This window comes from Electrona antarctica (genome assembly GCF_951216825.1).
Source record: "Electrona antarctica genome assembly, chromosome: 16".
Taxonomy (NCBI): Eukaryota; Metazoa; Chordata; class Actinopteri; order Myctophiformes; family Myctophidae; genus Electrona; species Electrona antarctica.
In genome coordinates this window covers 16,319,199-16,340,991 of record NC_136797.1, presented here as the reverse complement: position 1 = coordinate 16,340,991, position 21,793 = coordinate 16,319,199, and the positions used below count along the sequence as shown (strand labels likewise).

Sequence of the window (21,793 nt, the reverse complement as noted above, 5' to 3'; positions counted from 1 at the left end):
CTAGATCTTAACCCATTGCTTTCCTGCCATTGTGTGTGTGGTAAACTGCACATGCTCTCCAAATTAGTACAGCATTTATTAATGACAATTCCTAGATGTTTAATGACGATTCAGATATCATCTCTAATTCACCTAATATGAATAGAGCATTATAGAGCAATGGAGTTTCCGATAGTTGCGAATCCAATGTGCTCTCACTCCCCCTTTCCTACAGTAACTTGGGCAGCTCATGTAAGCGACCTCCACTTACTATCCAAACATGCATCCTTATGAAGTGCTATGGTGGGGGGTGTGATGACAAGGCTGGGTCCAAACACTTCAAGTTTAAAGAAGTGGAGAGAAGGGGAAGGGAAACATTTAACCCTGGTAAGAAGGAGAGAACACACAACAACGGAATATATTTGGGAGAAAAACATCATTAACTGACAACAGCTACATCATTGCTTCACAGCAAACGATAACAAGGTACCGGATCCAGAAAACAGGTAGGTAACCTAGGAGCCATATGCTCCACATCCCATCCCAATCTCACCTTTTACAATTCTCCCAAATCAATGCATTTATGGTATTGGTTGTTATAAATAGTTTTTGATGTGTAAGTAACTCTTCATAGCTTGTCCGAGAACATATTTTATCACTATATTTAGATGCTTTAGGCAAGTTTAGGGAGTTCTCCTTCATTACTATATTTGTACGTGTATTAGGAATTTCTTTGCCTGCTTCCAGTTGCTGCTGAGTACTTCACGTAAGACAAACATCTCTAGCAGAGCTGCTTGGTTTTCCAGTTAATACTCACACAGACTCTGTTTACATTAAGATTGCTGAACAGAACAGACTGCAAATAGAATAGAATGCATTCTTTCCGCATGTTCATTAATGCTTTTGCTCAACAATCATTTTAAATTAAAGTCCTGACCTTGTTTGTTCTGGCTAATATGTTAAAGATTATAGTTTTTATAACTGATAATGCATATAGTTATATTCTTTATACAAACTATTGTACAGTATCCTACAAGCAATATGCCGTGTTGTCATGCATGTTACTTCCTCTTCATTTGACTTCTTCTATGGCTGTAAAATAAATTCATATAATACATTTGGCTGGTTGTCATTTAGTGACAGCTATACAAAATGTATCCGCAGAACAAAGTGAGTCTATCAACGCGCCTCAAGCCTGGAACGGCTGGTCCGGTGCATCAGAGGAACAAGCACACATGTTGCAGAAGGAGGAGAGGACACTGGAGCAACATGGACATTTTAGTCCTTTTTATTAGGTGCTAGTATACAAAAACGACTAACGTTTCGACCGAACGTTTCGTCTTCATCAGAGTCATGACTCTGATGAAGATAATAAGGCTTAAAATATCTGTGTTGCTCCAGTGTCCTCTCCTCCTTCTGCAAAATGTATCCAATTTTGTGTGACACAGCAATATCCTCAGTGTAACCGCTTAGTATGTATGATGGTGTGTATCTCTGTACTACGGTAGTCTCACACGCGGATCATGGACATAAAGGCAGATGGAGGACCAAGCTCCATGACCAGCCAGGAGTTGGCAGCCATTGAGGATGAGGAGGTCCTCAATCAGATGGTGAGCCTGTTGAATAGGAAACTTGTCTAAGTTAAAGGAATCTTTGACATTTGTCTTGTGTTGAAATTATTTGCTTTTCAGCTTTCATGCTCTGAAGAAAGTCTGAGTGAAAGCTTAGCATTGAAAGGTGATTCTGCAATGGAGAAATTGTACAGAAGCCTCCTTTCATTCTACTGCCTACTGCCTAGTGATTTATTTCTTTCTTTTATTTTATGAAATAAGCATACATTATGGTATTGTACTGCATGTCATCAGAGTGACTATACAGTATTGGTGGTTGGCTGTTCATGATGAACATCAAGTGCTTAAAGGTGAACATTTATTGAAATAATTCTTCAAATATACTGTACACTAGGTTAGGGGTATGGTGGTGCAGTCGGTAGCGCTGTCGCCTCACAGCTAAAAGGTCCCGGGTTTGATTCCAGACAAGGATGCTGTGGGTGCTGGGGCGTGTTCTCTCCTCCGCGTTATCAGTGCCCATACCCTAGGTGGGATTGACGAAAGGGTCTTTCTGTGCGGAGTTTGCATGTTCTCCCCATGTCCCCTTGGGTAGGTACCCTCACAAAAAACACTCTATACTGCCGGGGCGCCTGATGGAGGGGAAAGGAACTGGTTGGAATAACGTGTTCCTTCCACGTGCTACGTCCTACCGGGGAAACTCCCCCGGTGATAAGAAGTTGCCTGCTTACTCCTCATTCATTGAAGGAAGCATGTGCTCAGTTCTGGGCTCTCCCCAGGTTGGCAGGGGGGGGAGTCGTGCCCAGGATTATAGCTTGGCACCAGGTGAAAAAATGGGTTACAAAATCGTTCAATAAAATAATTATATATTGTTTTTCCCACTGTGTACCTCTGATAGTTGGATAAAGCTGTGGATTTTGAAGAGAGACGTATGATTCGATCTGCACTTAGGGACCTGCTCAAGAAAAAGAGAGGTAAATACTAAAGCAAGGATTTGCTGGAAATTATTAGTGCAGTTGTGACGAGCCACACCTCCTCTGGACCATTGTTTGTAATATATAATTCTGTGATTATGGTTTTATTTTCAACCCACCATTGTCTCTATTCAGATAAGCGTGAGAAGGAGAGAGGGTCTAGGCAGCAGGATTTGAGACAGCATGGCTTAAGCAAAGCTGGGACAGTAGGTGTGTCCGTAAGTGTAGGCAGAGGGTCCATGAATCACCAGGCATCTTCAAACAGTGAGTATCCCATTGATCAAACGGACATACTCGGACTGTCACACACTGATTCATATGGTTGAGTAATATTGCATCCAAATCTGTAATTTTGTATAATATTATTATGTAGGCTATTTATGAAATTGTGTTTTTCTCTTCAGAGCCCCAAACTCAGTTCTCACAATCACCATCCAAACCATCTAACAAGCCAACAGGCAGGTAAGTTACATTATGGAAGCATAGCTTATGTGTGAATGTTAATGTGTTTCATTTTATGGTGTGGCAAAATGGTAAATATGGTCTACAAATCTAACACCTTTATCCGAAATGCTTTACACAATATGTACATTCATTCACCAATTCTACTGACGGCGGAGGCAACTATATGCACAGCTCCAACGTGCGCATTGGGAGCAATTACAGTTTGTGTCTTGCACTCAAGCCAAGGACACTTTAACACAAACCCACAAGTAGGTTCAGAACTTCAGATTGGGGATCAAATGAGGGCCTTTTCGGTTCCTAGGTAATTCTACCTCATGAACCACTGCCACCCCACCGGTATGGCATTGTAGCTACCGTAGATGTCACAGTACACATGGCAGGTCTGTTTACAAAACCTGTCAAATAAACTAAAATCTGTATGTGCATGCTTTGTTTTCCTCAGCAATGCAAATCTCCCTGTTGCTTCAACTCAAGCATGCCCTGCTGCCACTACAGGACCCAACACTAAAAATGTCAAACAGATGCTACTAGATTGGTGCAGGGCCAAAACAGAGCCATATGAGGTAATAAATGCCGTACAAACTGTCTGCTCTCCACCCTTATAGCCTACTGCCCTGTTTATGTAGAGCTAATAATAGTAAAATCACAATTTTGCTGTGTATTGTACTACAAGAACGCTTGTCTCATTTACTGCTTGCTTTCTTCTTCATATTGTTTATTTTTAAATGCTATTCTCTCCTTGGTTAAGGGGGTGGAGATCCGCAATTTCTCCTCCAGTTGGAGCAATGGCATAGCGTTTTGTGCCTTGGTGCATCGGTTTTTCCCTGATGCCTTTGAGTATTCCATCCTCAATCCTAACAAGCGCCGGGACAACTTCCAGTTGGCCTTCAACACCGCAGAGTGAGTGTCCCTTCCTAATATGAGCATATACAGATTTATAGATTTACAGAATGTTTCGGGGAAAAACACTTTCTCTCTTGTTCTGTATCTCAAGTTAATAGAAATTAATTATTTTGTACTGTCTTTCTTCCTGTAGTACGTGCACATAATACTGGTTATAGATTGTACATTTGTCTGTGCCCAAATACAACTAGATACTAGCTTTATCTACACTGTGCCTATATTTATATAATATTACTTATTACTTTTTTTTCTCAATCCCAGTAATTGCATCTTTTGTCCCCAAGTCTTACTTTGCATCTTCAACATTAGCAGTTTTTTCTCCCCCTTTTCTGCAGTGTTTATTTAACTCTGAAAAGTGTACTGTATACTAGTGTACACATCATGATGGGTCCATTTGGTTGAACACTAAGACTTTTTTCCAGGTGTTTCATGAGGTTTGAAGTTGAGTTTTTCGCTGTGGAAAGTTCCTTCTTCCCTATACACAATTGCAGCAGACATTAATGTTCTTCTCGTCTTTATCGCGGACATAATCAAAATAATACTTCCAAGTAGAGCTGCTATTTCCGTTCACACAAAATATATTTTAAAATATCTTTTAAATATAAGCAACAAGCTATATGCTTAGATAATTTCTATTTCTATTAGGATAATGTGCGCGCCTGTAAAGACGAAACGGAAGTGGGAGGAGGCTCCACTTCTACTTTATATTTTACTCATGATAGAACTTCCGTTGCTCCAGACTGTATTTGCAAGCATTTGGAAGTTGTGAGAGGCAACAGTCTGGCAACACAAGATACAATGAAATACAATGGTAGCAAACCCCAGAATCCTATTCTATTACCCCTGTGTCAGGATACTCCATGGCAAATTTCAGACTACCATTTAGATTTATGTAATTCTAGTGAATTAATATTTGCCTTTACACAATTTCGTATAGGAATAAAAAACTAGAATTTGCCGCCCCAGGTGGTACCGATATGTGAAATCTGGGGCCTTGGCCCAAGGACTATATAAATAAACACTCAAGCCCACAGTACCACCAAGGCTTGTGAAAATAGTAACTAGTTACTTTTGGAAAAAAGTAAATAAAAAAAGTAAATAATATTATTATTCAAAATGTGTAAGTAACTAGTTACTTTAGTTACTGGGGGAAAAAGTTACTTGACAACACTGACTAGAACGTATGTAAACTACGTTTGACTGAGATAGTATTCACATTATATTTATTTATCAAGGTAAAGGTTCAAGGTAAAATGTATTGTCCACAAGGGAAATTTGTCTTGGGCTTTCACCCCTGCTGCAGTCACACACAAAACATCAGTGACAACAAAACATCAAAATTCATAACAGAGGGGACAACAACAACATCACACAAGTGCACAAATAGTATGGTTACCCCTCACTTCTTAATGTCCAAGTGCAAGCGGCCAGGTTGACCCTATATGTCTTTAAGTCTATTTGTATGCCTTTTTTCATACGATACCTACACCTCTAATTATTGTTTTCTACCTCCTAATACGTACATCTGACAAGCATATAGACATATTTTATATGAATTCTCCTAGTGTCACAAATTAATCTGTACGTGTTCTCTACCCTTACCTGCATCTTTCATCCTTACTGTGGTGCTGCTATTGACAACTGAATTACCCTCAGCATCAATAAAGATCTCTTGCTCGCTCTCAATCTCTCTCTCTCTCTCTCTCTCTCTCTCTCTCTCTCTCTCTCTCTCTCTCTCTCTCTCTCTCTCTCTCTCTCTCTCAGGAGACTGGCAGATTGCCCCCCTCTGCTGGATGTTGATGACATGCTGCGGATGGAGGAACCTGACTGGAAGTGTGTGTACACATACATCCAGGAGTTCTACCGGTGCCTCGTGGAGAAAGGCCTCGTCAAAACCAAAAAGCGACTCTAAAACATTGAGATGTCTGAAACAGTCTGTCATGATGACGTGACTGTCTATGACTATAGGCTACTATTTAACAAATGATTCACACATTTTCACTAGTTGTGTTCAAGTGCCTAGCACATGCACTTTGCATACATATATAGCCACGAGTGTTTACCTTTTGTCTTTTTTATTACAGTTTTACAGTTAAGCGAGTGTATTTGTATTAGTTTGTATCTGCTTATGAGTGTCTATGTGCTTTGAGTAGACAGCTGGCACATAAGATCAGTACATTCCATTGAGATTACACATCTGTATTAATCTCTGTCAAAGCCATAGCAAATCTGGGAATAGCTTTTTATGGTGCTGCTGCTTGTGGGGTAGGCCCATGTTGTTGTGCGTGCGTGCGTGCGTGACGTGTGTGTGTGACGTGTATCTGTGTGCGTGCGTGTGAGTGTGTGAGTTCATGCATCACGTTTACCCTTTTTATTTATTTTTGAGGGTATATTCAGCTATAGATTTCCGTGTTACACAAACATTAAATTGTTAATTCCCATTGACAATGAATGGAGAATTTTCGTCATATGTGGACGAGCAATATGCTTTTTTTATCCTACACAAAGATTAAATTCCCATTGACAATGAATGGAATAATGGATGAGGTACGATGATCAGAGCGCCCCTCACTTCACACGGGTGTGATTTATTATTACAGACTTTGAGGCAGCATTTGAACATTTTAAGCGATCTGTAGCATATAACATGTAGGCTATAGGCTATTATTGCTACAAAGATAGATCACATGATTTAACTGAGTGCTATAGCTCTTAATATATTCATCATGCCTGCTGTCTGATGTTTAATTCTCGACGTCGGTTCAGGTTGTACATGCAGGCCTACGTGCAGATTCTAGAACGATGAAGGACAGATGTTATCATGTTAATTATTCTGGATGATAGACAGATATAGTCCTATAAACAGTTGCACTTTCACAAAATAATTTGCGTTTTTTTTCTTCATATCGCATGCATGCACTGTCGGCTATTACCACAATTCATATTCATATATCTAGGCTGCCTATAGTGTCTGACATGAAAGCCTATTCCAGCTGAGCAGGTAGGCTAGTAGCCTATAGGCTATAAGGGCACAGCTGTCCAGTGTGTCTTGTGCGCAGCACAGTAGAGTTAGCCAGTATCAGTATCAGATTATAACGTTTAATATTAATAAAGTCAGGAATTGTGATAGATGAAATCATCGTGCAGCTGAGCTCAGCCTCTGAAGATACAGACACATCAAGTGTCACCAGTTCCTCTCGTGACCGGCTCAGCCCATCTCAAGCGTGACAGTCTGTCGCTCGCTGTCCCGACATTGCTTTTCGCAACAACATTCAGACTGCGTGGTTGCTTTGAATCGACATCGCGCTCAAATGATGTGAGCGATAGGCTACCATGTGGGCATCCCATGCTTTTTTAATCACAGTCTGGAGAACAGGACAGCCGATGCCTCGTCTCGTCTGATTTCTGCGAGGTCACTTGGCGATCATTCACCTTGGAAAACGCATGAAAGGTAAGAGAGAGAGATGTTGCGTTTAGGCAATCTCAGACTCAGAGATAGGCTATCAGCAGACTCAGCACAGTGCACACACATCTTTGCATTTATATTTTATGTAAAATTGCGTTTTAATGGCCAAGACATGTTTCGTATAGCCTAGATTTGGACAATTTAGCATAAGAGTCGGGTATTATTGACTTGGGCTTACATAATCGACATGATAGGGCGCATCTCAGACTCTGCCCCTTCACTTTGGAGCGTGGATTTGAATTTTGAACACAATAAGGTTAGGCCACATGGGATAAATGGTTATGGTGCATATAGCCTAGCACCTTTATCCAAGGGGCTTCAGAGATTGTGCATTACATTCGCACATAAACACACGATGAATGCCGGAGGAAACCATGCACATCAGGAGCAAAGTGTCTTGCTCAAGGACACTTCGACACTAACTCTGGGGGAGCCTGGGTTCGAACTGGCAACCTTGCAGTTACCATCCGGTCACTCTACCCCTGAGCCACTGACGGATTTCTAGTTATACCTGGAGATCATGAATATAGGTAAAGGGGGTGCATTATTTCTGTATGGGATTGATTGATTGATTGATTGATTGATTGATTGATTGATTGATTGATTGAAGAAACAGATTGGAGAATTACATCAAGCACAACTCAATACAAAACTGTAGTACAAATAAACACTTCTATATAGCCATAAACAGGAAATCATCATAGAGGAGGTAAAAAGGGGGGAAAAAACATATACAGTGAGGGGTAAAAGGGTGGGTGGGGGATTCGGATTCAGATTTTACGGGGGCCAGTTTCGAATTTCAGACGTCCGTAGGTGCCCTTTGAGAGCGGTTTTGAAGGAGTCAAGGGATTCGCATATGTCTTAATGACTGTTGGTAGGGCGTTCCACTGCCCGCCTGCATGCCTGTTGACCTATAGACAGAGTGAGGTCAACTTACTAGTATAATGTGCAATGAAATAACCTACCATGTGACGTGGCCTATACTGTTTGAAGTGCTGTGACAGTGTCCCATATGCAGCTGTGAAGGGTTGCTGCCTTGCATCTTCTCAGGCACTGTATGGGCGCTGTTCTGGTTGGTCTGTTACCACTTGAACTCATTATACCGTAGGTGAGGATCTTATTTTCTTTTCCCCCCCCGTTAATACTTTGAAAATAGGAGATCTGTCAGCTATTTAAGTGATTAACAGGTTGGGAAGGAGAGTGGGATAGACATAGACAAATAGACAGAGAGAGAGAGAGCGAGAGAGGTGGAGGGAAGGAGCGAGATGAAGAGCAGAGGCCTCTATAGTTCTCCTTGCCATTAGCGGTGCTGGAAAAAGTACTCAAATGTTTTACTTAAGTAAAAGTATAAATACGGCAATGTAGATGTACTCTGTTACAAGTAGAAGTCCCGTATTCAAAATCTACCCAAGTAAAAGTACAAAAGTATCGGCATCAAAATGTACTTAAAGTACTTAAAAGTACCCATATCGCAGAATGTCCCATTTCACAAGTTCAAAGTGTGTGCAAAATCTTTTGAAAATAGCAGATCTACAAGCTCACAAGGCTTTGTGAATACTCAAGTAAAGTACAAATTCCTCAAAATGGTACTTAAGTACAGTACTTAAGTACATGTACTTAGTTATATACTTGACATACACCACTAGCCATTAGTGATGCTCAGTATAGTAAGGCAGGCTTTGATCCATATACTCCATACAGTAAATCACAGAACATTCTCTGCCCCACCACCAGTGTTGATTTTGACAGCAAATTTTGATTTTAGTTTTAGTCTCGTGAATAGTTTTCACTTAGTTTTAGTCACCTGGAATGTTTTAGTGTTAGTTTTAGTCAACTAAATAGCATAAGATTTTAGTCTACTAAATCTACAGTTGATTTAGTCAACTAAAATGTGTAAATTTGGCAGGCCTTGATGCCGTCATAATAGCTGATTTTTACACTTGCTGAAAATAGCCGATCTACAAGCTCACAACGCGTCGCAGCGCAACACCTTGTGAGCTTGTAGATCTATTTTCAGCAGGCAACCAAGTGTAAAATTACTTATACTGGATTAGTTTTTAGTTGCTGACGAAATTGTCAATATATTTATATTCTTAGTTTTAGTCATCATAGCTTAGTTTTCATTTAGTTTCCATTTAGTTTCCGTCAGTGAAAAAAGGTGGTCGACGAATATTTTTCGCCATAGTTTTAGTCGACAAAATCAACACTGCGTCACCACAAGCACATGTCCATCAATCCTTGGAAGAGGGTCGTGGACAATAAAAACGTGGGGTTGTATAGAGCGTCGCAGTCCCACCTTTCAGAATGACCAGGGACCCAGAAGAGAATTTCCCATGCATTTTTCCCATAGATGTTTCAAAAAGTATTTATTTAAAGACCTGTAAGCCTCAGACAAAGCCAACTCGGATCATGACACAATCACAATCACAATTTCTGAAACATCTATGGGAAAAACGCATGGGAAATTATTTTGAAAGGGGACGGGACTGCGACGCTCTAAAGTGGGACAGAGGACAGAATATGTTTCATCCTAATTGAGGCCACTACGATTTATTTTTATTTTTTAAGTAAACAGAAATACGTTGATATATCTTCAGAATCCAATCTTTTGATCTGAAACTGTATTTGGAAGAGCCCAGAATTGTATAATAAAACGGAAGTGTGTCACCTTACTGCTATAGAACATTTGGCCTATATAACAGTCTGTATTGCTACTTGTAGTAGACCTCTGAGCACTACAGTCCGTCCCTATGCCAGTCTGCAGTCGTCCAGAATGGAGACTAAAGTCGGTCCTTCAGTTCAAATGTCTACCAATGATGTATCTGGAACAGGAGATGAACATGTGCCAATTTAAGTTTGTTATTCCTTTTCCCAGCATCCATTGGCGGAAAAATGAATCACACAAAAAAATCTCCTTCCATTAAGGACTGCATGATGAATGCAGAGGGTCTGTGATCCTCAAGGGAATGCAAGACCGAGGGTGGTGGTGGCAGGGGTGGGATTCAATCCAAACAAAACTAAGTCACTTGTGTTGTGTTGTCTTCATTCATGCACTGATGAACCTGCACCATCCTCTTTTTTTTATCCTGCAGCTCTCTTCTCTTTCAAAATCTCCTTGTACTGCATGTTGCAGGTTGATGGATCAGATGCAGCAGATGCAAAGCAGCACTGACCCAGCCAGGCCCAAAGGTCAACTTGGGTGTGACGCTTTCCCACCAGCTGGCCCAGGACAACCTCCATGCAGGCCAACAGCCCAAGAAGACCCTATCCTTAGTCCCTCAGGAAGGCTCCAAAATAATGCTCATGGTCTGGGTCTGGTACAGGCAGCTGGTGCATCTGCAAAAGTGACAGACCCAATGCAGCCAGGGCAAACAACATGTGGAGGAAGTCCAGCACCACTAGCCAGTATTAGCCGACCCAGACCAACTGCTCTGGGAAACAAACCTGCTATAAAGCCCACAAAAGTTTCAGAAGACCTCTCCAAGGATATGGACCACATAACAGTTTGCATCCCAGGACCTCAGAGTGCCAACAACACCCATTCACAGTCCCCAACAGAGTCCTCTCTGTCTCTCCAAAGCCATCCAAGTCCTCAGCCTTACACCATTCAGCCTTGCCCAAACTTCCAGCCCAGTCCAAATTCAGCTTCCAGCTACAGTCCCAAACTCAGCCCCATTGCTCATTCTCAGGGGGTCATTTCACCTTCGAAAACAACAGAGAACCTTCAACAGTCAGTGGAAATTGCGGAATTCAGGTGAGACTGATAATGAGTTTGAATATCATATTCATGATATTAGAAGGCCTCTGTCTCTTGTACAAAGGTTTCAATGGTTTGTTTTAGTGATGCACCGAATATTCGGCCGCAGAAAATATTCGGCAGAAAATATTCGGCAGAAAATATTCGGCAGAAAATGGCTAAAAATGCATTTTCGGCCTATTCGGTTTCGGCCTGAATAGGCAGAAAATATATCACCGAATAGTGTATGCAATTAATGCATTCAAAAGAGCCGAATAAATGTTTTATGGACCCATAATAGTGATTATTATTTAAGTTAAGTTTTGCCATAACCATTTATTTTGCCATAAATCAGATAGCTTTAAGGTACGGCCATGACAGTAATGGTAGGAAAAAAGATAATATTAATCATATTCGGATATTCGGTATTCGGTTTTCGGCCAACTGTTTCCTATATTCGGTATTCGGTTTCGGCCCAACATTTCCTAGTTTGTTTGTCTGGATGGAAGTTGTTATACCCTTCTCTATTTGGCATATTAAACAATAGTGACTGGACACAGGATAGTCATTGGCTGTACAAAATTGTGCCAGTCTGTCTGATTAATCAAAAGCTGCATCTTTGAGCTTTGTAAAACTGACAGAATAGCACAAGCATGTTACATTGGCCAAGGTCCCAGGACCCAAACCTTTGTTTTCTTTTTATTTTGTAAGTTTCTCTAATAAACAGCAAATAATATAACAATCAACTCACAAATATCTTAAACCGCGTTTGTATATAAAATAAATGGACGAAAGTGGAAACACCTGTGTTGGTGAGGTGCTGGCTATGAGGAACAACAACAGGGTCTATAATGGGGAATCCACACACTTGTAACTCCCATGCAATATACAACATTTTGGCAGACAAGCTAGCTGCTTTCATCCTGAAGAAGACATCTTGTCTGCCAACATGTTTGTTTGTGTGTGTGTGTGTGTGTGTGTGTGTGTGTGTGTGTGTGTGTGTGTGTGTGTGTGTGTGTGTGTGTGTGTGTGTGTGTGTGTGTGTGTGTGTATGTGTGTGTGTGTGTGCGTGCGTGCGTGCATGCGTGCGTGTGCGTGCGTGCCTGCCTGCCTGCGTGCGTGCCTGCGTGTGTGCATGCGTGTGAACTAGGCTATTGCACAGGAGTTATGAGTGTGTGGATATACAACAAATGTGCCTCATTGATTGATTCTGCCTTTCTTTATTTACACATAAAGAATAGAAAATAATAAAGACAATAATTTCACTGAAGGCAGCTACCTACAATGTCCTAATTCTGTATGATTGCATCTATTACCATCCGCTACTAGGGTGTATGTAGTCACATGGAATGTTGGATCAGCTGTGCCTCCGGACGACATCACCGCTCTGTTTGGGCCAAATGTTTCGGATGGAAGCATAGACATGTTTATCGTGGGGTAAGGAAGTATTTTTTGTCATTATCAGCCATGCCAGAGAAATTATCTCGATTGTCCACATACTAGTGTATGGGACTGTCCGACGGCCTATTATTCCAATGTCCCAATTGTATGACAAATGTTAGGTTAATGTGAGGTTGAGGTTAGGCATAAAGGGGCCCGTCAGACCAACGTACCGGCATGGAACAATGAAGCGTTGGACTAATGGCATTGCATCATATATCCACCTCCATTTTGATCTATTAAAATAAACATACAAGCTTTTGTTTTTGTGAGTAATTATATTTGGGTTCTCTTCTGCCTCCTTCTAGTCTTCAGGAAGTGAACTCCATGATAAACAAACGGCTGAAAGATGCTCTGTTCACAGAGCAGTGGAGTGTTCTGTGCATGGACACACTCAGTCCTTTTGGATATGTGTTGGTGAGTGTTACCTGTGTGTGTGTGTGTGTGTGTGTGTGTGTGTGTGTGTGTGTGTGTGTGTGTGTGTGTGTGTGTGTGTGTGTGTGTGTGTGTGTGTGTGTGTGTGTGTGTGTGTGTGTGTGCTGTGCGTGCGTGCGTGCGTGCGTGCGTGCGTGTGTGCGTACGTGCATAACTGCTTCTTTCTTTATCTCATTACCCCCATAGATAGCATCACAACGAATGCAGGGAGTGTTATTGCTTGTGTTCTCAAAATTCGGCCACCTTCCCTTTCTGAGAGGAGTGCAAACAGTGACCACACGCACAGGACTCGGCGGCTATTGGGTATGTGCTCTGCATTGCACATCACTCTGTTGACTATATATCACTCAGATGTAGCCTAAATACAGACTTTAAATGTCTATTATACTGGTGTACTGCGTATAAGGGGATGAGGGGGTGTGCTTATGACAGGTGCATATGTTTCTGTGGATGTGTGACCTTCCTGTGCATGTTGATGTCAGCATCACCTCTCTGATGTTGGTGCAGTCTCCTTCTCTCTGAGGTCAGTGCAGCTGCTGCTGCAGCAGCGGAAGGACTGTCTGGGTTTCTGGTTCTCTAATTCAGTAGCAGGACCCCCCACAAAGAGCACAGCTATGTCAGACGCATAATGATACTGATTAATACGTCATTCCTCAATGACGCGTAGTGCATTCATATATCACTCTCGTCTCTCTCTCTCTCTCTCTCACACACACACTCTCTCTCCCCCTGTGCCAACTCAAGGGTAATAAAGGCGGCGTCAGTGCAAGGATGACAATGTTCGGCCACCCGGTTTGTTTTCTGAACTGTCACCTGCCAGCTCACATGAGGAATCTAGAGCAGCGCATGGAAGATTTTGAGAGCATTCTGCAGCAGCAGCAGTTTGAGGGAGGGACTGCCAGTGGTGTGCTCGACCATGAGTGCGTGACATGAATTTTGCACATGACTAGGTGCCATTATTATACAGTTCTTTAATGAATTGTTTAGTCCTTTTTATTGTCTCGGCGCTAAATGGCTATCTTTTTTTTGTCCTCAGTGTGGTGTTTTGGTTTGGGGATCTAAATTTCCGCATTGAAGACTATGACATTCATGTGGTGAAATGTGCCATTGATAGCAACAAGCTGCCTCTACTTTTGGAGAGAGACCAGGTGAGGCAGCTAGACTGCGACCTTTTTAAGTCTTTATTATAGCCATTTGTCACTTGATCAAAAGAATGTGTCAACAGGGGGCACTGTTGCACAACAAAACACGATTAAAAATGATCTTCATTTATTTCTCTTCAACAGCTCAACATGGCTAAAAACACTGAGTCCATTTTGGAGGGCTTCATAGAGGGCCCTCTTAATTTCCCTCCTACTTACAAGTTTGATGTGGGCACACATACATACGACACCAGGTATGCAGCTCTCTATGTGGAGCAACACATTTACAGGTTTTTAAAGTGGGGATCCCACCTGAGGGCCAAATGGAAAGGAAAATATATAAATAAACAAACAAAACTGTAAATAGAATAATAATAATAACACTTTCAATTCAAATTCAATCAATAGGATTATTGTGCCATTTTAAACACTTTCATCATTATTGTCTTTTCAGAAATCGCTAAAATCTACAGAGATCTACAAGCTCACAATGCAGCACATTGCCACACGTTGTGAGCTTGCAGATCACCCCTTTGGGTTTGCATTTCCAATAGGCCAGCTCGCCCAGAGGCTGTGCTATTTGAGGGGCCTTGGAATGGAAATGTTTCGGAGCCCCTGATTTAGGAGATTCTCTTTCTACCAGTGTTGTTTTTGACAAGAAATTTTGATTTTAGTTTTAGTCATAGTCTTTTGAATAGTTTTCATTTAGTTTTAGTCACATTTTAGTCACCTGGAATGTGTTAGTGTTAGTCTAGTTTTAGTCGACCAAATCTACAGTTGATTTAGTCGACTAAAATGTATTTTGGCAGGCCTTGATGCCATCATAATGTCTGATTTTACACTTGCTGAAAATATAATGTGAGCTTGTAGATCTGCTATTCTCAGCATGCAACCACGTCTAAAATGACTTATACTGGATCTCTTGTCCACCAGTCCCTCCCTATAACATTTTAGTCTAGTTTTTATTTGTTGACGAAATTGTCAGGTAGTATTAGCCGACAAAATCAACACTGCTTTCTTCGTGGCTTTAGTCCTTTAGTTGAACATTATCTCTGCTATATTGTCATCCTCGCTCCAATCTTTACTTTGTTAGTACCAAGAAGAGGAAGCCTGCCTGGACAGATCGGATACTATGGCGCCTCCGTCGCACCGGCTCCCCTGGCCCTAACCACAACTCAGCACTGCAGCGTGGTCTGACCTCGTGGATGGGAGGGGCAACAACAGTGACCCAGCATGCATATCGTAGTCACATGGGCTACACCATCAGTGATCATAAGCCGGTTTCTGCCCTGTTTGCATTGCACGTGAGTTTGAATGCTTTGACATATTGCATTACCATAACGTTTAAAATATGGCCTTTATTATCTTCACCCGAGGCCTATGCCAGGGGGAGATTGTATCCTCCCCAGTGTTGTTTTTGGCAGCAAATTTAGATTTTAGTTTTAGTCGTAGTCTCTTCAATAGTTTTCATTTAGTTTCAGTCACATTTTAGTCACCTGGAATGTTTTAGTGTTAGTCTAGTTTTAGTCGACTAAAAATGTATTTTGGCGGGCCTTGATGCCATCATAATGACTGTTTTACACTTGCTGAAAATAGCCAATCTACAATCTCACAACGCGTTGCAGCGCGACGCGTTGTGAGCTTGTAGATCTGCTATTCTCTTGTCCACTAGTCCCTTCCTAACACCTACCGGTAGTTTTTATTTGTTGACGAAATTATCAGTATATTTAGTCTTAGTTTTAGTCATCATAGTTTAGTTTTTATTTAGTTTCCATTTAGTTTTCGTCAGTGAAAAATGGTAGTCGTCTTAGTTTGGCTATCTAACCACTGCACTGATCGGTGTCAAATGTATTATTAGTCCGGCAGCCGACAGGCTTCTTTTGTTTAAAGAATGAAAGCTGGTAGGCCTATAGTCTTTTTTATTGGCATAAAATATTGTCTATAATATATACATTCATGAATCCACTTGCTGACCAGCTGTCACTATTGGGCAATTTCTTTTTATAGGGGTTTCTTGTGACCCTACCATTAACATATGGCAGGCAAAAATGTAAAACTTTCCTTTTGCTTTAAGTAGCATGTTACATGTCAAACTAGGGGGTCTTCATGATTCTGAATCCATTCCAAGCATTCTTTTTGCACAAAATACTCTCCTTGGGCTAAAAGCAGCCATAGCCACTTGCCCAAATGTGCCCAAAATGTGCTGACCTCATCACATTTGTCATGACATCTATGGCCGTTTTTAGCCCAAGGAGTGCATTCTGTGCAAAACGAATGCTTGGAATGGATTCAGAATGGATGGTAGGGTCACAAGAAACCCCTTTAAAAAAAGAGACGAATTACAGTCGTGCGTGCTTCCTTCTATTATACATTTGAAAACATGTGCCCAAGCGCACGCACAGGAACACAAGGCACCAGCTACTACGTCACTGACACGCTGCAACACGCTGCAACACACACTGCAACAACACACTAACACGTCACACACTTACCCTCCGCGTCGTTGGTTCCCTATCTCCTCATGTCGCGCCGCACGGCCACACTCGACACCAGCCGCGTAAAAATTGTCATCGCACTGCCACTAAAGCCGGCTCCCGTCCACACTCGCAAACAATATCAATATCAATAATAAACACAAACACGCCACAAGCACCGACACCCCCGCCTAATTTGTTGCCACGTCTATGAAAACAAGCACAGAAAAAATGCCATTCAACACGCTACTTACACACACTACCACTCGCTTACAATACGCGGACCTGGCAACACTACATTCCCTCTCCCATTGGCTCACAGCCCACCACGTGACCCACACAGGGAGGGAGACGATTGCGTGATGCTTCTATGTACAGGATTCTATAGGTCACCACTTTTGGTGTGACACACACACGGCTTATGTTTACTAGAAGAAGAAGAACTACACAGCGCACACTCTGATTCTAACTTGGACACTTACCATAATGCTAACACGACCGCGTCGACACCTGGCGTGGTACAAGCGGGACAAACCCAGGCGCATATATGGATACCAACAACAACACTACACGCACACGCGCGCGCTGCAACAACAAACAGCTACGTACAGTGTGTGTGTGCGTGCGTGCGTGCGTGCGCGGGGGGGGGGGACTTTGGATCGCCTCGCAATGCCGCGACAATGGCACTACACTACACAGGGCTCGCCAGTGCCACTACGTACTCGCATTTGCGACTTACAATATCACCGTGCGAATTGTAACATTCACTTTGTAGCACCGCTGCGACTACACAATCCAAACTACTTTAGAGCTACACGTTGCGCCGTTTACATCCACAACAATGTGTCACTCTCTCGGTTCTGCACCGCTGCTGGAGAAGTATAGCACTGTCGAAGGCAGCGCAACTACTCCCCCCCCCCCCCCCCCCCCCCCCCCACACACACACACACACACCCCAGAGAGGGAGGAGAGAGAAGAGAGCGAGAGAGAGACAGAGCACACACGTCTTCACGTAGGAACACAGAGACAAAGACAGCGCTTTCCAGTCCTTACCTTTTCTCTCACATTGTTTTCTTAGCTTTGTGACTGACCAATGAGAAGCAGATTGTATTGTCTGCAAAGCAACTATGTGTCTGTCACAAATAAAAGTTCTGTCCTGCAAGCCCATGTCATGTCAACACAGACAAGGCAGCTGTGCGCGCGGTGACTCCTGCAAATTACACTGACCCAATATTATTTTGTACAACCTAGCAAAGCATAACATATGATGGAGAATAGGCTGGTCTCTCTTTTTACAAGACATACGCCATTGCATACAGGTTCTCAACCTTTTTAATTTCAAGGACCCCCATAACTCTGACAGTAAAACCAAATGGACCCATAAGAGTCCCATTTGATTCCATTTGTACAGTATCAGAGTTAAAAGTCATAAAACAGTCCATTTGGTTCCATTTGTACACTCTCACAGTTACACACCTGTAGGGTCCACTTGGATCCATTTGTACACTCTCAGAGTTACAGACCTATAATGGGTCCATTTGGAACCCCCTCAATGAACCATGAGGGTCCCTGGATCACACCTTTGAGAGCCACTGCTTTCAAAAAATACATAACTAATATAGAGCATATTTGATCAATTTAATGTTAGGCTACAGATTATTTTGACATCTGAATTTAACAGAACCGCCCACGCACGACACATGCACATGCACGACGTGCACGCGCATGTCCACATCCACATGCACGCGCGCATGTGTCCTCTTTTTGCTCATTCAGAATATGGTATGCCTACACACTTAACATAATGCAAACACGCAAATTGCGCAAACGACTGCATCGACACCTGGCGTGGAACAAACGGGACCAACCGAGGCGCATATATGGATAAGAACAACAACACTACACGCGCGCGCGCGCACGCGCTGCAACACAAAACAGCTGCATAAAACGCGTGTCACTGTGGACTTCTGTATCTGTGGACTTCTGTATCGCAACGCGGGGCAACGCAACTCTGGGATGAGCGGGCCGAAGGCCCGCGAAATTCTAGTGATTTACAAATGAATCGCCTCAGACCTACTGTCCTGCCAGGATATGGCCAGTCTGGAGCCAGATATTGTTTACTGGCCACCCAGCCTGGCGAAGATGTGCTCCACTAAGCACCCCTTTTTAGTTGTACTGCTAGTCTGTTGTATGTGATAACTCTTGTGTTTTTTTTATCTCTTATGTACTCTCATAGTTCCCATTTAAGGTGGACAGTCCGCTGGTATCACTACAGGTAAACAAGGAGTGGTGTAAAGTCTCTGACGCTACAGTCAGATTCACTGTGGCGTCAAATTATCAACGGAGCTCATGGGACTGGGTAGCCATATACAAGGTAATCTTACATTCGTTTAAGGTTTGAAATTAATACATTAATTTGGCTTAGGTTATCTCAAGATAAATTCATTATTGCTTAGTATCGATATCAACTTTTATGGCTGATTGATTGATTCTGTCGGGGCTTTGTTTCCATAGGTTGGATTTAAACATCACAAGGATTATGTTGCATATGTGTGGGCCAAGGGAGATTATCTGACACAGGTAGGAAAAGTATTATTTATTTATTTTATTTTATTTTTTGACAGAATGTTAATGCCAAACTTCACTGTTCATATCTTAGTTCTGTATTTATATCTATTCTCTCAGGTAACATTTACTGAGGAGGACTTGCCAAGGGATGATGGGGAATACATCCTGGCGTACTACAGTCATAATATGAACAGTATTGTCGGAGTGACATTGCCCATCAAGGTAATAACAAGTGGCAAATGGACAAAGAACTGGAATATAGATGAACACCGTGTTTGCCTACTTTCTTCTCTGCACTCTCTGATGCATTTATGTCACATCTCAAATTCCTCATGCTCCATAGATCCAGATTCCAGTCCACAGTCCCACAGTGTGTCGCTCTGACAGCTCTGACATCAGCTCGGAAGACGATAGCACACTGGTTCTGCTGGCTCCAATCTCCCACACCCACAGCACTAGTCCTAAAACAGGAAAGCACCACCACCACCACCATCATCATCGCCGTAGCCACAGTCCTGCCGTGTCAGCTCTTTCTTCTAACCCCCTTCCTTCCCTGCAGGGACTCGGCCTCTGTCCTCGTCCTGAAGACAGTCAGGCACGTAGCCGCTCACCTTGCTCCGGTGCCAAGAAGGAGCGGCTCGTTTCTCTTGATTCTCTGACGTCACCCTCCTCCATCAGCCCCCTCAGCCCCCACAGCCCGTGCAGTCCACGCAGCCCAGCATCTCCAGGCAATGGAGTTTCTGCCCCGGAGGCCCTTATTGCTGCCATCCTTGGCGAGCACAGACCAGCACACGATAACCCCACAGGGGGCAGGCAATCAGGGAGGGCAGGAGAAACAAGTTTATGAGAGTTGTACAGGCAATGATGTCAAAATTCAGAAAGAAAACTTAAAATGGGGAAGGGAAAGTATGAATGGCAGGTATCAGAGCTGGTAAAATCCATGCATTCAGATGCTGTCCGGACCCCACACTGTCGCTGTGCTCATAGAAGCAGCACATGAATTGTAATCTAGTTTGCAACATTCCGCATTGTAGCCAGCAAGTTCTCTATTACTGAATCTACCATTAGTGACTCCATTGCATACACAATACTTCTGGAGTCAGAGGCTCGTTCAGACTGCAGGCATTCGAGTCTATACCCTCCCCCAACAAGTGCTTTTTATATAGACTGAAGATCAATGTCGTAAACATGTTGAATGTGAAACCAAAGTCAGAGCAAATCTGCAATGGAGCGGACCATTCTTATCTAGATAAAATGATCCATTATCTTATATCAGAATCAGGACCCTGAACTATGATGTTATGTAAGACTTCACAAATAGTCATGGTATCATAGTTCGCAGTCACACACTCACAGTGTGTGTGTGTGTGTGTGTGTGTGTGTGCGTGCGTGCGTGCGTGCGTGCGTGCGTGCGTGCGTGCGTGCGTGCGTGCGTGCGTGCGTGCGTGCGTGCACATGTAATATAAGGGACACTGGCTTGAAAAAGAACATTTATGTGATGTTTTTAACCAGATTAATTATATAAATTCAATTTGCTAAACTATTTCTGGGTCAATATCCATAGAATATAATAAGAATAGTGATCTTGGTACATTTTTGCCATTTTTGTCATCCTGGTGTTAATTATCTCCATGTGACCCAACCAATGATCCAAGATTTTTCTTAGGTTTGTGAATAAGGCCCCTGATCTACAGATGAGTTATAAAGAGTTTATGTTTAGAGTGTTGTGGATGTTTGGGACTTTGTGTAGGACTGGCAGTAAAATCATTGTTATTTTAGTTGTGTATGAGTGGAAGAAGAAAATAAAAAATATACTACATCTGAAGTGGCAGAAAAAGGTTTTCCTTTATCCTGGATAAACAACAATAGGGTAAAACATCTATACACAGTGTGTTTCCTAATGCTTTACTGCTACTAGGACGACAGTGTTCTACTGTTGATACAAAGTAAAGTCTTTAGGAGCGAGAGATTTGAGAGAGGATGGAAAGTTTAAGAATAAGAAAGCAGCTTATCATGTGGGGTGATATGCTGTTGTTACTGGGAAGAATACCATACAATTCATTTCCCACTGCGTTTTGGCTCAATATAAAATGTGTCAGCTGTCATTGCCTATATATTTCCATGGCATGGCATTTATATAATGTTGCACAGGACAACTGTTATGTTTTGTCTTGAGATTTCTATCCTGCTAGATAGATGCACACAGCTTATAGAGGACCCCCTGTTGTTTGCAATCAGGTTAATTACACTGTGGATTAGCTCAGATCTGAAACCAAAGCTTTATAATCAAACTAATGCTCCAACGCTGGACTCTTTTAAGGCTGCCTTGAAAAGACAGACACCTTCTCTCAGGCATTTAGTTGTTTGTTGTTTTGTTTTGTTTTATTTTGTTGTTTGTTGGTTGTAAAGCATTCAATCAAGGCGCTATATAAACCGTTTGACCATCAGCAATACAACCTAAAACAAATTTGCCACAGTTTGACTAGTTATCCCACCATTTTGAATTATATGAAAAAACTGTTAAAATCGATCTACTCCTGGGATTTTTTTTATAGTGCACACAACCTTCTACACACAAACTTTGGACCAATAGAGACGTTTTTAAGTAAAAAAAAAAACCATTATGAGCCAATGAATTTTTCA

General features: G+C 42.2%; 2 protein-coding genes across 3 annotated transcripts; both read left to right on the top strand.

The window, feature by feature from the left end:
- The first annotated feature begins 325 nt into the window (after positions 1-325).
- Positions 326-6,541, top strand: smtna (smoothelin a). 2 transcript variants are annotated; one of them, XR_013791926.1, is made up of 9 exons: positions 326-485; positions 1,488-1,589; positions 2,446-2,521; positions 2,657-2,785; positions 2,926-2,983; positions 3,429-3,549; positions 3,735-3,886; positions 5,654-6,197; positions 6,230-6,541. XR_013791926.1 is itself a non-coding variant. In XM_079524469.1 (8 exons), exons 2-8 carry the CDS (start codon positions 1,503-1,505, stop codon positions 5,799-5,801), a joined length of 771 nt encoding a protein of 256 aa, XP_079380595.1. In that variant the 5' UTR covers positions 326-485; positions 1,488-1,502; the 3' UTR covers positions 5,802-6,541. The 2 variants fall into 2 exon arrangements, 1 of the variants encoding a protein (XP_079380595.1); XM_079524469.1 differs by having other exon boundaries at positions 5,654-6,541.
- A 3,951-nt stretch (positions 6,542-10,492) lies between these two features.
- On the top strand, positions 10,493-19,997 carry inpp5ja (inositol polyphosphate-5-phosphatase Ja; the record flags this gene model as incomplete). The annotated part of the gene is made up of 12 exons (XM_079523909.1): positions 10,493-11,109; positions 12,421-12,528; positions 12,840-12,948; positions 13,153-13,269; positions 13,711-13,886; positions 14,003-14,114; positions 14,253-14,362; positions 15,202-15,412; positions 18,819-18,956; positions 19,097-19,162; positions 19,268-19,372; positions 19,494-19,997. The coding sequence occupies 12 exons, from the start codon at positions 10,493-10,495 to the stop codon at positions 19,995-19,997; spliced, it is 2,373 nt and encodes a 790-aa protein (XP_079380035.1).
- Between the last annotated feature and the right edge of the window lie 1,796 nt (positions 19,998-21,793).

Bases quoted from the DNA above. Each gene is read 5' to 3' on its own strand.
- smtna (XM_079524469.1), top strand. From the start codon at position 1,503: ATGGACATAAAGGCAGATGGAGGACCAAGCTCCATGACCAGCCAGGAG. The intron at 2,522-2,656 runs GTAAATACTAAA...GTCTCTATTCAG, and splicing joins CCTGCTCAAGAAAAAGAGAG to ATAAGCGTGAGAAGGAGAGA. The intron at 2,786-2,925 runs GTGAGTATCCCA...TTTTCTCTTCAG, and splicing joins TCACCAGGCATCTTCAAACA to AGCCCCAAACTCAGTTCTCA.